Genomic DNA, 15,227 nt, shown 5'->3' on the forward strand with positions numbered 1-15,227 from the left:
CAAAAGTATGCTTGATTTGAATGCTACATGATGAGATGTGTGAGGTGTGTAGATGAACAACAAAACCTTTGTCAAGAGCAAAGTCAACGAGTGACTTAGGACATGAATAGCTAAAAGGAGGCACTCAGAAGACATCCCCAACCAGCACAACAAATTACAACCTGATTTGGGTAAACTACATTCAGATGAAATGTGGTTTAACATTGTCATCTCGTGATGATTCTCTATGCACTCATCAATGTGTGTCTTGTCTCCAAGTCTATACACAAATAGATGTTTTCAAAAAGGTCTCTGCAATGTTAAAACATCTGTACATGCACATAAGTGTAGTTTCAAAACAGTCTTGGTCCACATTAAAACACCTTCACTGGCTGTCATGCATAGTTTGTCCAACCAGAAGCACAAAAAAGCAACCACAGCTGACTTGATGGCATTCTAAAATATATTCATATTTTCATGAATATTGTCATATCCATCCATCCGTTTATCTACCGCTTGTCCCTCTCAGGGTGGCGGGGGGTGCTGGAGCCTATCTCAGCTGCATTTTGGCAGAAGGCAGTGTACACACTGGACATATATTATATTAATCATCTTTAAAACCAGCACACCCTTACATAGTACGGAGGCCCTAAAGCAGGGGTGTCAAACTCAAATACAGAGTGGGCCAAAATTTAAAACTGAACAAAGCCGCGGGCCAAGGTTGAACAAATTAACCTTTAACGTACTCTACGAGCTATCGTCACGTCCGCTTTTCATTCATTCTAACATCGTTCAGACCCAGTCACAAGATAATGTGCGACTTCTGTACGCACACATGAGCAAATGCAACGCATACTTCATCAACAGCGATACAGGTTACACTGAGGGTGCCACTATAAAAAACTTTAACACTGTTAGAATAATACGCCACACTGTGAATCCACACCAAACAAGAATGACAAACACATTTTGGGAGAACATCCGCACCGTAACACAACATAAACACAACAGAACAAATACCCAGAATCCTTTGCAGCACTAACTCTTCCGAGACGCTACAAAATACACCCCCGTTACCACCAAACCCCCCCCCCCCCACACACACACACACACAGACACACACACACACACACCTTGTAGCGTCCCGGAAGAGTTAGTGCTGCAAAGGGTTCTGGTTTGGTGTGGATTCACAGTGTGGCATATATTTCTAACAGTGTTAAAGTTTTTTATTCGGCTACCCTCAGTGTAACCTGTATCGCTGTTGATGAAGTATGCGTTGCATTCTAATGTGTGTGCGTGCAGAAGCCGCACATATTATGTGACTGGACCAGCACTCGTTTGGCTGGCTGGCTGGCGTTTGGAAGGCCCCCCCCCCGTAGGATCGGCGGGCCAGCTTTAGTGTTAATTTGATATCGTTTCAAATTTGACCCGCGGGCCAGAGTTTGACACCCATGCCCTAAAGGGACATGAAGGGAAAAAAATGTTTTGCGAGATCTCGCAAAATATTTTTTTCCTATGTCAGTGAACCGGAAGTAAAACAGACAAAGCGGTGATGAACTGGAAATGAAACAGACAAGGCCATGGAGGAGCCTACCCATCATCCGTTGGAGAAGTTTACTGATTTCTATTTTAGTATTGGCCTAATATATAAAGACATCAAATCGTATTATGGTCCCACAACATAGCACAGATGATGGGTAGGCTCCCGCTCCTCCATCGCTTTGTCTGTTTCGCTTCCGGTTCACCATTGTTGTGTCTGTTTTACTTCCGGTTCACTGACATAGGAAAAAAAAACTTTTGCGAGATCTCGCAAAACATCCATGTCCCTTTAGGGGCTCCGTAACATAGAGCCCAGGAAACAACATCAATTATTTTAATTACTTGCCCGTGCGTGTTATAAGGCTTCTCTTATACAAAAGAAACCGACAACTCCATGTTCATTAATAAGGTTGAAAAACATAAGTTTATGTCACAAATTAAAAACTTGTTCACATAAAAACACTGAACCAGAATTTAGAAACTCCATTTAAGTTTGCTTGTGGACAATAGGCCAAAATGCTAAATTTTATGCGCTTTTAAGATACATAATCTAAAAGTTATTGGAAATACCCTTTGAATTATTCCTGCCATATTCACATAGTCAGCTGCCAAATAAGCATGCAACTTACAATTTTACAATCCAGCGGCCGAAATATTTTGTTCAGGAGTGTATTATACAGTGGCGGGCCGTGCGTTTCCCACCTAGGCCTTCAGTGATGTCCGACTTCAATGATTACCTCTCAAAATACCATAATTGATGTCTCCACATGACCATTGCTGGAGAAATACTATACAGGAACACATTTACGCACTACTGCGCATTGAACCACATCAACAGTATACAAAACGGGTTATTTTCTGGCGCATTTAAAAATCAATTAAAACGCATCAGCAATTAAAACATATACCGTATTTTTCGGACTATAAGTCGCAGTTTTTTTCATAGTTTGGTTGCGACTTATACTCAGGAGCGACTTATGTGTGAAATTATTAACACATTACCGTAAAATATCAAATAATATTATTTAGCTCATTCACGTAAGAGACTAGACGTATAAGATTTCATGGGATTTAGCGATTAGGAGTGACAGATTGTTTGGTAAACGTATAGCATGTTCTATATGTTATGGTTATTTGAATGACTCTTACCATAATATGTTACGTTAACATACCAGGCACGTTCTCAGTTGGTTATTTATGCCTCATATAACGTACACTTATTCAGCCTGTTGTTCAAAATTCTTTATTTATTTTAAATTGCCTTTCAAATGTCTATTCTTGGTGTTGGCTTTTATCAAATACATTTCCCAAAAAAATGCGACTTATATGTTTTTTTTCCTTCTTTATTATGCATTTTCGGCAGGTGCGACTTATACTCCGGTGCGACTTATACTCCGAAAAATACAGTACCGTAAATTTCTCTGCTTGGCTGATGCAACTTCCGGTCAATAAAGTTTGATTCAAAGTACACACTTCCCCAAGATATACTAACTGCCCTGACCACATGATGGCGACAAATACACATGTAACAATGTTAATTAATCGACAAGCATGACGCACTTTAACAACAAGAGTTTACAACTTTTAGTTGATGAGGTGGCGACTTGTCCAGGGTGTACACCGCCTTCCGCCCGAATGCAGCTGAGATAGTATCCAGCACTCCCCACGACCCCAAAAGGGACAAGCGGTAGTAAATGGATGGATGGATAGTTGTAACAGAACAGCTACTGTCTACAACTTGCAATCCCTGACACAAGGCTGAAGCTTAGAGGTGACAGAGCTTTCGCCGCTGCTGCTCCCAAGCTCTGGAACGACCTACCTCTGAGTATTAGACAAGCCTCCTCTCTTCCTGTTTTTAAATCTCTCTTAAAAACACACTTTTATTCCATGGCTTTTAACACTGAGTGATATCCATCCTGCAATGGCGCCCCATAATACACCTGCTGTGATCCTGTTTTTATGTTTTTATTTATTCTATTTTATTGATTTATTTTTTATCGTGTTCTGTTTGTGTTGTGTTGTGTTTGCTCGGTACTCGTATTATCTTTTAACCTGCCCATTGTACAGCACTTTGGCTACCTACCCCTGTGGTAAATTTTAAATGTGCTTTATAAATAAAGTTGATTTGATTTGATTTGATCTAATTGGCTATCACAACTGTCTCTCAACTCTGTCTTCTCAAATTCATCCGCTCACGGTCCCGATGAGTATCCAATCACAGGCCACGTAAATGTCACGTTCAACGTGAGGCCATCTAAAAGGCCTTACTGACAACAATTCGTGATCTGATTGGCTATTGCAACTGTCTATCAACTGTATGTCCCCGTTCACTTACAGTGCACGGACGCCTGCATTGCTGAATCTGAAGGCCTCTGGCAGATTTGGTACAGCATGGCAACATAAGATAGCTGAATTCTAATTGGATACAAACTAAAACTAAAAACAACAGCACTGGAATGAGCATAATATGACATGAAGAGAATATGAATACTTTTGGATATTTAGGGAAAGTAAATTAAACAAAATAATTCCATCCATCCATCCTGCCGAGAGTATAGAGCTGGTCCACAGTTCCACGACCAGGACAAAAACCACACTGTTCCTCCTGAATCCGAGGTTTGACTATCCGGCATAGCCTCCTCTCCAGTACACCTGAATAGACCTTACCGGGAAGGCTGAGGAGTGTGATCCCACGATAGTTAGAACACACCCTCCGGTTCCCCTTCTTAAAGAGAGGAACAACCACCCCGGTCTGCCAATCCAGAGGTACCGCCCCCGATGTCCACGCGATGCTGCAGAGTCTTGTCAACCAAGACAGCCCCACAGCATCCAGAGCCTTAAGGAACTCTGGGCGGATCTCATCTACCCCCGGCCGGGGCCTTGCCACCGAGGAGCTTTTTAACTACCTCAGCAACCTCAGCCCCAGAAATAGGAGAGCCCACCACAGACTTCCTCATAGGAAGACGTGTTGGTGGGATTGAGGAGGTCTTCGAAGTATTCCCTCCACCGATCCACAACATCCGCAGTCGAGGTCAGCAGAACACCATCCTCGCCATACACGGTGTTGATAGTGCACTGCTTCCCCTTCCTGAGGCGGAGGATGGTGGTCCAGAATTGCTTCGAAGCCGTCCGGAAGTCGTTTTCCATGGCTTCCCCGAACTCCTCCCATGTCCGAGTTTTTGCCTCTGCGACCGCTGAAGCCGCACACCGCTTGGCCTGTCGGTACCTGTCCGCTGCCTCAGGAGTCCTACCAACGGGTTCAAGGATTACCGCCACGACAAGCACCACCTACCTTGCGGCCACAGCTCCAATCAGCCGCCTCGACAATAATTGTATCTTTAATTATGATCATGGTTTCTGGTTATATTAGGCCAGCAGGGAAGGCCTTGCTGGCCCTGACGGCACACCACTGGTATTATATATTACTCAAGTGTCGGGTGTAGCGTATACGAGCAATGGGACAAATCACCTTGCGAATGCAGTATTTGCTGAGATTGTCATTGTAGCGTAGAATAGTGATCTTATTTGGCATTGCAGCACAGATACAGGACCCGTTGTCAATCTGTGAAGACAACACAGAGACATCTAAGTCTTCCAATCACATTGTTCCATCACATGTACTCTTCTCAAGACGACCTACTCTCCCAGCAGCAAACAAATGGCATCCTTTCACCGTCTCAAAGATGTACGCAGCCAGCTCGGACTGAGTGGGCAGGTGGCATTGGGCCAAAGACTGTTTGACTCTCTTGATCTCCAGCAGGCATAAGGCCCTCTCGTCCCCTGCAACACACACACACATCCATGTTACAAACCAACTGATGCAAAGTTCAGTGTCCACATCCTAACAGACAGAGGCTTCGAGGTCCTACCAACAATCATCAGCAATTTTTCAAGCTCCTTGATGATGTGGATCTGAAAGACTGATCCCAAACCAGGGATATGAGTCAGGGAGTTTTTGATCACATTTAAGGCATACAGCCCCTCTTCCGAGCCCACCAGAACTATCTGTAATCACAGCCAGGAGCACGTCATTATCAAGCGGGCCATTTAATGTGTTCCAAGATGTGAGTTACCGCACCTGATCTGTAAGTGGAAGCGTACAGTTGATATCAAGGCGGTCGTCTCCTTCCAGTTTCAGGAGAGAGTTTCCAAGAAGTTTCTAAATGGACACAAATAGGTTTAGTATAGTCAGGTTAGAGATGGGGATGTTGTTACATTTTGGGTTAGTTGGGTTAGGAAGTTGCTACAAAGGTTTAGGTTTAGGATTAGGACGTTGTGACAGAGTTAGGGGTTGTGACAGAGGGTTAGAAGTTAGGGTTTGCCATTGAGGATCACAACAGGAGGAAGGGTTAGAGTAAAAGTAAAGGTGAGCTCAGAGTCAAGAGTCATAAGCTGTGTCTCAAGTCGGAGGCTGCATCCTTCCAAGGACCCGGCCCATGCGGTCGACGAAGCTTAGGTCCTGGCGAGAGTCCTCCAGCAGTGGCACGCAGACAATCCAGAAGATGTCCCAGAAAGTGCCCTCACGTTCCATCCATACAGCACACAATCTTATTTAGCACAGCAGTTACTTTTTTAACATGTGATTCACAATTGATGTAGTTTTCTCATACTTGCCAACCTTGAGACTTTCGAATTTGGGAGATTGAGGGGGGGATTCTGGGTATTTGTTCTGTTGTGTTTATGTTGTGTTACGGTGCGGATGTTCTCCCGAAATGTGTTTGTCATTCTTGTTTGGTGTGGGTTCACAGTGTGGCGATATTTGTAACAGTGTTAAAGTTGTTTATACGGCCACCCTCAGTGTGACCTGTATGGCTATTGATCAAGTATGTCTTGCAGTCACTTTCGTGTGGATGCAGAAGCCGCATACAACATGTGACTGGGCCGGCACGCTGTTTGTATGGCGAAAAAGCGGTCGCTAAAGGCAGTGCCATCACGGCACGCCCTTAATATTGTTGTCTGGGTGAAAATCGGGAAAAATTCGGGAGAATGGTTGCCACGGGAGATTTTCGGGAGGGGCACTGAAATTCGGGAGTCTCCCGGAAAAATTGGGAGGGTTGGCAAGTATGAGTTTTTTAATTGTGTCAAATTGGTTGCATTATAGCCAATAATAGTAAATATTGGGGTAGCATAATATTATTCTTATCATATAGTTATTTGCAAAGAAGGCAGAGGAAATTAATCACAACACAACTACAGTTACAGAACGAGTTTATTTATGTATACAGGTTATAAAAATGTTTTTAAATGATCATCCAAACTGTTATATACGTGTTTTGTGTCATTTCTTTTTGCTCTTTTGTTGTCCAAGTCCTTCTTGATTATTCTGCACAGCAAAAAAAACAAGGAAACAAAAAAAAACAACAGAAAAGTTAAACACGACATGCACCTGGGGATAAGTTGATTGGCAACACTAAATTGGCCCTAGTGTGTGGATGTGAGTGTGAATGTTGTCTGTCTATCTGTGTTGGCCCTGCGATGAGGTGGCGACTTGTCCAGGGTGTACTCCGCCTTCCGCCCGATTGTAGCTGAGATAGGCTCCAGCGCCCCCCGCGACCCCAAAGGGAATAAGCGGTAGAAAATGGATGGATGGAAGTTCACAATAATCATTAATAGAAGTAAAGACAAAAAAAACCGCAATAACAGTACATTGATTCTTACATTTACAATACTTCATTATTCTGGACACACATTATTATGACATAATTAAATCAACTTCTTTCTGTCTAAAAATATTATTTAAAAGTAGTCCGGCTTTACTTCGAAACATTGAAAAAAAGCTCCGGGGACCAAGCTGTCTGCAATGGCCGGAATTATGTCTCTCCCTTGGGGGAAAGAGAGGCGCAGAGAGCACGGAGGTCTCGTATTTGAACCATACTTGCCAACCCTACCGAATTTTCCGGGACACTCCCGAACTTCAGTGCTTCTCCCGAAAATCTCCCGGGACAACCATTCTCCCGAATTTCTCCCGATTTCCAGCCGGACTTAAGGCACGCCCCCTCCAGGTCCGGGACCTGAGTGAGGACAGCCTGTCGTCACGTCCGCTTTTCCGTCATATACTGTAAACAGCGTGCTGGCCCAGTCACGTTATAACATCTACGGCTTTTGGAGAGTGCACAACTGCACACACAATAAGAAGGAGACGAAGCAGAAGAACGAAGAAGAGGCAGTCATGGCGACGACGAGTGACAGAGAATAGAACGAGGATGGACAATTCAACCCTAAACTCACTCCTTTCCTGCAAATTACATTTCACAGATGCTGCCCATACCTATGCTCCTTCAAAGGCTGTGCTACTGGCTGCAAAGCATTGCACTTTCAAATACAACAATGAGTAGAGGAGTGTTATGTGTGTATGTGTAAATAAATGAACACTGAAATGGTTTTATATATATATATATATATATATATATATATATATATATATATATATATATATATATAAATATATATATATATATATGTATGTGTATATATATATAACTATATATATATATATATATATACATATAAATATATATATATATATGTATGTGTATATATATAACTATATATATATATATATATATAAGAAATACTTGAATTTCAGGTAATTCTAGCTATAAATATAGTCCTCCCCCTTAACCCCGCCCACCCCGGCCCCGCCCACCTCAAACCACCCCCAATCTCCCGAATTCGAGGTCTCAAGGTTGGCAAGTATGATTTGAACACAAATGTATATCACTACCAACACCCCAACTAGATGTCTGCTTTTAATATCTGTTTTAAATGTATAAATAAAGCTATACTTACATTTTAAAGTCGCTCTTTCCGCTCCGCATAGCTCCGCCATGTTGAAAGCATGTTTTTAGAGTGAGTGCGCAAAGGATCTCGGGATAAGAAAGGACGCAAAGTGTACAAGGATGCACACTTTCTGCTAATGGGAGAAAAGGACACATTTGTCGGCCGAATTTTTAATGACCCTTAGAACTTTTTTTGATTTGGCACAGCCTTCGGGTACCGCGATGACATCAGCACCTCACACATGCGCAGTGCGTTGGATGCAGCCGCCGAATTGAGACACAGCTATAGTATACAGTATACAGTTTATAAGGCACTTTTGGAGTTTTTTTAAAACAAAATAAGTAATTTCATATGCTTTATCGATGTTTATACTAATTAAATTATGCAAGTGATAATCTGTGATTATAATACAAATTCAAAAGTGTGAATAATCGGATTTTAAAAAAAAATTTGAAAGCACAAATTTTTATTCACTTCATGAATTTTTATCCCTTTTTTAGATTTGTCACCAACACCAGTGAAGCTATGCCTCACCTGCCCAGCCCGTATGCACTAACCTGGTTTATACTGTATGCTCAGACAGTAAAATCATTTCACACGTTAAGAAAAACCTGCCATTTTTAAGGCTCCACTTGTGAAGACAACATGCAACTAAAGTGAGTGAAGAACAGGGTCAAAGAAAGACAAACATGTTAAACAGTATGAACCCCCACAATCTGCTAGAGTCCCTCCCAGGAAACGATGACATTGACGTGTGTTAACCTCCGCCTCTGATTGTTTGATAGTGAGCAATATAACTCAAAGAGTTATGGGAAGATTTTGATGAAATGTTTTAGGAAATGTCAGAAATGGATGAGGAACAACTGACAATTGATCCTGATCATTTGTCAGTTCAACTTCTGTGTGTGTGTGTGTATGCTAGCAGCCCCACGGAAACAAAGAGTAGAGACTGGCAAGAGGGTTCACTCTGTGTCTTTCATTCCACTATTGATAGCTCAAAGAGTAGATTTTCATCAAACTTTCAGGAAGTGAGATAATGAACAAGATCATTCATCTATTTGTGCTTAAGTGTTTTTTTTATCGTTCTCTTATTTGTATTCTCCCATCCAGACTGTGGACAGGCCCAACCCACATGCATAGTGCGTACAGTAGGTACCCCTGTATTTTTGCCTTTTGCATGTGACCGAAGCATTAAGGAGTGGGACTTAGAGATGTCCGATAATATCGGGCTGCTTTAAAATGTAATATCGGAAATGATCGGTATCGATTTCAAAAAGTACCACGCCTACTGTTTGTGGGTTGGGCTCTCGGGGGTGATGGGGCCGTGCTCTGGCTCCCACGCACTCTGGGAGTCGAATGTATTGTACATACAAATTCACATATGCTCACATACGTACATAGGTACCTAAGCTCCCACATACATACACAAATACAGTACATATTTACCTACCTAAAGTTCGTACATCCACACGCACATTCAATATACAAACTTACACATACACATACTGTACATATACATTCACTGTACAAACACATATACACATTCTGTACATATACATTCATTGTACAAACACATATACACATTCTGTACATATACAAGTACATATGCATACTTACACTCATGCACATAATCACGTTTCATCAAACATATATTAACGTTGTTGCCCTAGGGTAAACTGGGTGTAAAACATGGCACACTGACAAAGCTTAACCTATTGTGACTATAACAATCTACAAGGTTAATGTAGGTTGCTTCTCTTTCTCCCCCTCCATTTTTCTGCATTCTTTCGTATCTCAAGTTATCATTACGTATATGTATTGTTGCATTTAAACAACTGTATTGTTGATAATAAAGGTAAATTATTGGTGTTGTTCATTATCAATAGCGCTATTTCTATTGGTATTTGTATTGATCCATTTGTAGTGTAATAATGCTCATTGTCATTTCTGTATTATTTTTTATTTTTCGCTAACTGATTATTTGCTATTACTTTTACCATCATATTTGTACATGTCGTATTTGCTGATGTTGCTCTATTATTGTTGTTGTTGTTGTTTGCTGTTGTTGTTTTTGTCTCTCTGTCTAATCCCCCTCTTGTCCCCACAATTTCCCCCTCTGTCTTCTTTTTTTTCTCTTTCTATCCCCTCCTGCTCCGGCCCGGCTGCACTAAATGATAATATAAATACATTTAATAAAGTCAAATACAAATAAGGCAACAAGAGAAGTACCCTACACTTCTCTTTTGTAAAGTAAATCTGAACAGCCGACATGGGCATCTACATCAACTATATGATTTGCCTGAGAAGCTGGACAGGACACAAAAAAAAAAAAAAGAAGAGATGTCCGATAATATCGGGCTGCTTTAAAATGTAATATCGGAAATGATCGGTATCGATTTCAAAAAGTAAAATGTATGACTTTTTAAAATGCCGCTGTGTACACGGACGTAGGGAGAAGTACAGAGCGCCATTAAGCCTTAAAGGCACTGCCTTTGCGTGCCGGTCCATCACATAATACCTACGGCTTTTCACACACACAAGTGAATGCAAGCATACTTGGTCAACAGCCATACATAACCTACTCAGTGGCCTTGTGGTTAGAGTGTCCGCCCTGAGATGGGTAGGTTGTGAGTTTAAACCCCGGCCGAGTCATACCAAAGACTATAAAAATGGGACCCATTACCTCCCTGCTTGGCACTCAGCATCAAGGGTTGGAATTGGCGGTTAAATCACTAAAAATGATTCCCGTGTGCGGCCACCGCTGCTGCCCACTGCTCCCCTCACCTCCCAGAGGGTGATCAAGGGTGATGGGTCAAATGCAGAGAATAATTTCGCCACACCTAGTGTGTGTGTGACAATCATTGGTACTTTAACTTTAACTTACAGGTCACACTGAGGGTGGCCATATAAACAACTTTAACACTGTTACAAATATGCGCCACACTGTGAACCCACACCAAACAAGAATGACAAACACATTTCGGGAGAACATTCGCACCGTAACACAACATAAACACAACAGCACAAATACCCAGAACCCCTTGCAGCACTAACTCTTCCGGGACGCTACAATATACACCCCCCGCTACGTCTTTGTTACTTACAATATGTTCCTCTCGTGTCCAAATAACTCTAAATTAAGTCTTTCTTACTTAGAATATGTTCCCCATAATAAAGCGGTACCAATGTTTGTATTGGGGGGAGCGCATAGGGGCAAAACTACTTAAGTCGATGGGAAAAGCCAGATTTGACAGGAACCACCCACATTTCAGGGTTGCTCCATCCAGAAGGCAACTCTTGGATGAAGACGCGCGGTGACGGACTTATTACCGTACTCTAAGGAGAGAATTCTGCGAGGCTGAAATCCACGCAACTGCGCAGTTTTTTCCACTTAAGCACATGAGAGAATAGGGGCCCCGAGTCATTACAAGTGTAAAACGTTACGTTACAAGTCTCTCTGTGCGTATGCGAGTGGTCCCGCCTCCACCCAAAGAGATAACGAGAGTGGATGACTGACAAGAGGGTTGACTCTGATTATTTTAATTCCGTTATAGACAGCTTTAATGGGCACATTTGTATTAAACTTTTCAGGAAATGTCAAAAATGGGATAAGGGACAAGTAAATATATTTGGAAGGGTGAACCAGATCACTGTCTGGTAAGGGTATAACGGTACGTGTATTTGTATTGAACCGTTTCGGTACGGGGGTTTCGGTTCGGTTCGGAGGTGTACCGAACGAGTTTCCACACGGACATATTAAGTAGCGTACCGCACGTTGTGTAAACAATGCACACCGAGGCACAACACACGGCATGCTTGCGGCGACCGGGCTACGACTACAAAGCAAAAGCGGTTTGCCGACATTGTTCAGCAGCGGTCGGGTATGCGTCTGGCAACACGTCAAACATGCTAACCCGTTTGAAGGAGCACCGCCCCCAAGTGAACATCGCTTCAACGACGAGAAAGACGAGCGTCGTGCAAACACCGCATTCAAGCAGCCTCTCCTGAGTTAACCTGAGGCCGAGTTGACTTGAAACTGTTTAATGTTGCACTTTTTATATGTAGAAGAAAAGTTTTGTCATTTTATCAGGCATGTGATTTGACCACAATGAAAAAGACTGAAAACATTTCCGGGGGTCTGGGGGTCAAGGGGGGCGACGACCCCGAAGCTCCTGCTAAAATGAACAAAGGCAGCACCATTTGAAGAAAATATTTTAGTGTTTAAAGACATGAAAACATCATTAATAGAACATACATAACCCAATTATCCTAATGAATCACTGTATATGGTTCAGTCCCAACAGTATTTAGTCACTAATATTTGTATCTTGTGTTCATTTCACATCCACAGGTGTCACATTGATCAGTGTTATTATCTACAGGATATAGGATATAAATTTATGAAAATAATTAAACATGTTTAGTATTGTTTACTCATATTTGAAAATAGGAAATAATAATAATGTGAGGACACTGACATATTGCATGAAACAAGTGTGAAAATATTTACCTTCAAGATTGTTACACCACTGACAATATTGTTTCAAGAGACTACATAAGAACTTAATATTACAAAATAGTATTATATGCAAATTTATTTCAAATAAATTGTTAACTGGAATCAATAATGCGACTCTTTGAATTTCTGTAATTTCATAATATATTTTCATGTGGCTTTTTATTTTTAGAAAAACCCATTTATATTTCGCAAAGCAATAATTGGTTAATATTTAAAACAAACATGCGTATTTCGCAAGCAAATATTTTTTAGCTTACCTCATTATTAACAACCCTGTCTGAAACTGAAGTGGGTTGTTTGAGTGGATCTTTCCTCTCGATGTCTACGGCAGTTGTCGATGTAAACAAAGGATGCTGGTACATCCAAAAGTACCAGCTAGTGAAAAGTTCGTTTTCCTTGCTTCAAGTTGTTTCATATGTTTTTGGCGTTTCGCATGTACTTCCAAAGCCTTGAAACCTCGTGATCCATAGTCAATATTATCATGACACCACGTGCACAAAACCTTTCCGGGACGATCGATTTTCCGAATAAAATCACCGAACAAAGTCGTAACTTCCTTCTTCCCAACAGTATCAGTGATTTCCCTTTCCATTCAGTCCCATCGAAACTTATTTTTGACATGTTTATCAATTTCTTTTACTCGTAAAGCGTCCTTTCTCTCGAGAACCGACATCATTTACATATGGAAAATGGCGGTAATAACCATTATGAATGATGACGTTATTAACGTCATCATTCATAACAGATGTCCTGATTGGTCACAAAGAACATATCGACCAATCAACTAGGGCGTAATATAAACTACGTCTCGAATCTTGATTTAGGGTCGGAAAAAAAACCGCAAAAACGGGAGATAATTATTTTTTTCCCCCGAGATTAAAAAAGACGGAATTCCGACTTTAGACGGAAAAATCACATGCCTGTTTTATTTAATCTGAGCAACAACTTGAGGAAGTTTAATGTTGATTAACGTGGATACCGACTTAAACAAGTTGAAAAACTTATTCGGGTGTTACCATTTAGTGGTCAATTGTACGGAACATGTACTGTACTGTGCAATCTACTAATAAAAGTCTCAATCAATCAATAAAAAAAAAGCACTTTATATGTAGAAATGTTTTGTTAAGAAACCATTCTGAGCCTTATCTTATTTAGTTTTTATTTTATATATGTTGACCACATTAACCCTGGCAATCAACCCTGTGTGTATATGTATGTTATTATTATCCATAGCATTCATGACTGCCTGCTGTTGCACTCATCAGCCTAGTGGTGGCTCACATCCATCACACAGAGCTATTTCTATTTTTGGGCAGAATTATTATAGTGTTCCCAATGTTAAAAGGATAAAGCCATTGTTTACAAATTTGGTAAATAAATAACCATAAAATTTATATTTTGTTGTTTTCTTACTGTACCGAAAATGAACCGAACCGTGACCTCTAAACCGAGGTATGTACCGAACCAAAATTTTTGTGTACCGTTACACCCTTACTGTCTGGAGTCACAACTTTAACTAATGGGAGGTAGGGGCTGGCGGAGGTCTGTGCTCTCCGATTGCTTTTAGAGTTAAGATATCTTTTCAAAAATCTCATTGTATTCATGTGTTTGAACAAGAAATGACAGTACTGCAGCCAGAGGACAGTGAGCGTGACGTTGCAACAGACAAATCAACCGATCCCTAAATAGGAAGGCAAGTGCAAGTGCCTTGTGGTGTCCTGTACTTTCTACCTGGACCAGAGGAGACAGAACCATTTGTCTTTTGGACACAGCAGCCTATGTGTACACAGATTCTCAATGTAATGAGCAAAAACCGAGCAAATCAATAAAACATTCCCATTAGGCGACTAATAATGAATGCAAGGAATGACGGGAGAGCAACACAAATGTGAAAGACAAAAAAAGGTGATTAAGTGATCGAAAAAAGGGAGGGAAAAATGACAGTTAATAAAACAGACAGGTGGAGGAAGAGGTTATACAAGGAATATGTTTTTCGAGTACAACAATAAGTACAACCACTATTCAATTACTTGTATACTCACTGCATCAGCCTCAGCTTTCTCTCGAGAAGCTCGCCCCCCGACCACCACAGATTCCATGACAGCCACCCAGCGCTGCTTGTCTGGGAAACTGGGAGCCATGAAGTAAATGGACTGTCCAGGCCAGCAAGGGGCATGACAACGAGACTCTAGCTTCAGGACATACGGAACATCTGACACAACAGAATCACATTCATATTCATAACCGAATTGGAGTCATTGACTTGTTTAGTTCCGTGTAATACCTGACTTGGCCGTGTTGGGTAGCTCAGTGGCCCCCACCGCTCCGTGAACCTCCACCTCTCCGTCAGACAGGCAGAGGTCAAACTCCTCCAGTGGCTTCACTGCATCTGAGTGAACACACGAGCACA

The 15,227-nt window shown here is 41.5% G+C and overlaps 1 protein-coding gene across 2 annotated transcripts in view; it reads right to left on the reverse strand.

The window, feature by feature from the left end:
- Nucleotides 1–15,227, reverse strand: part of LOC133623072 (citron Rho-interacting kinase-like) — a 158,664-nt gene that overhangs the window by 25,150 nt on the left and 118,287 nt on the right. For both annotated transcript variants that reach the window (XM_061986021.2, XM_061986019.2), the window contains 6 exons: nt 15,102–15,206; nt 14,860–15,029; nt 5,597–5,677; nt 5,388–5,523; nt 5,159–5,298; nt 4,988–5,080 (listed from right to left, as the gene is read on the reverse strand). In XM_061986021.2, the coding sequence (XP_061842005.1) occupies nt 4,988–5,080; nt 5,159–5,298; nt 5,388–5,523; nt 5,597–5,677; nt 14,860–15,029; nt 15,102–15,206 (725 nt within the window). The remainder of the gene's footprint in view (nt 1–4,987; nt 5,081–5,158; nt 5,299–5,387; nt 5,524–5,596; nt 5,678–14,859; nt 15,030–15,101; nt 15,207–15,227) is intronic.

Source organism: Nerophis lumbriciformis, linkage group LG12, assembly GCF_033978685.3.
Source record: "Nerophis lumbriciformis linkage group LG12, RoL_Nlum_v2.1, whole genome shotgun sequence".
NCBI lineage: Eukaryota > Metazoa > Chordata > Actinopteri > Syngnathiformes > Syngnathidae > Nerophis > Nerophis lumbriciformis.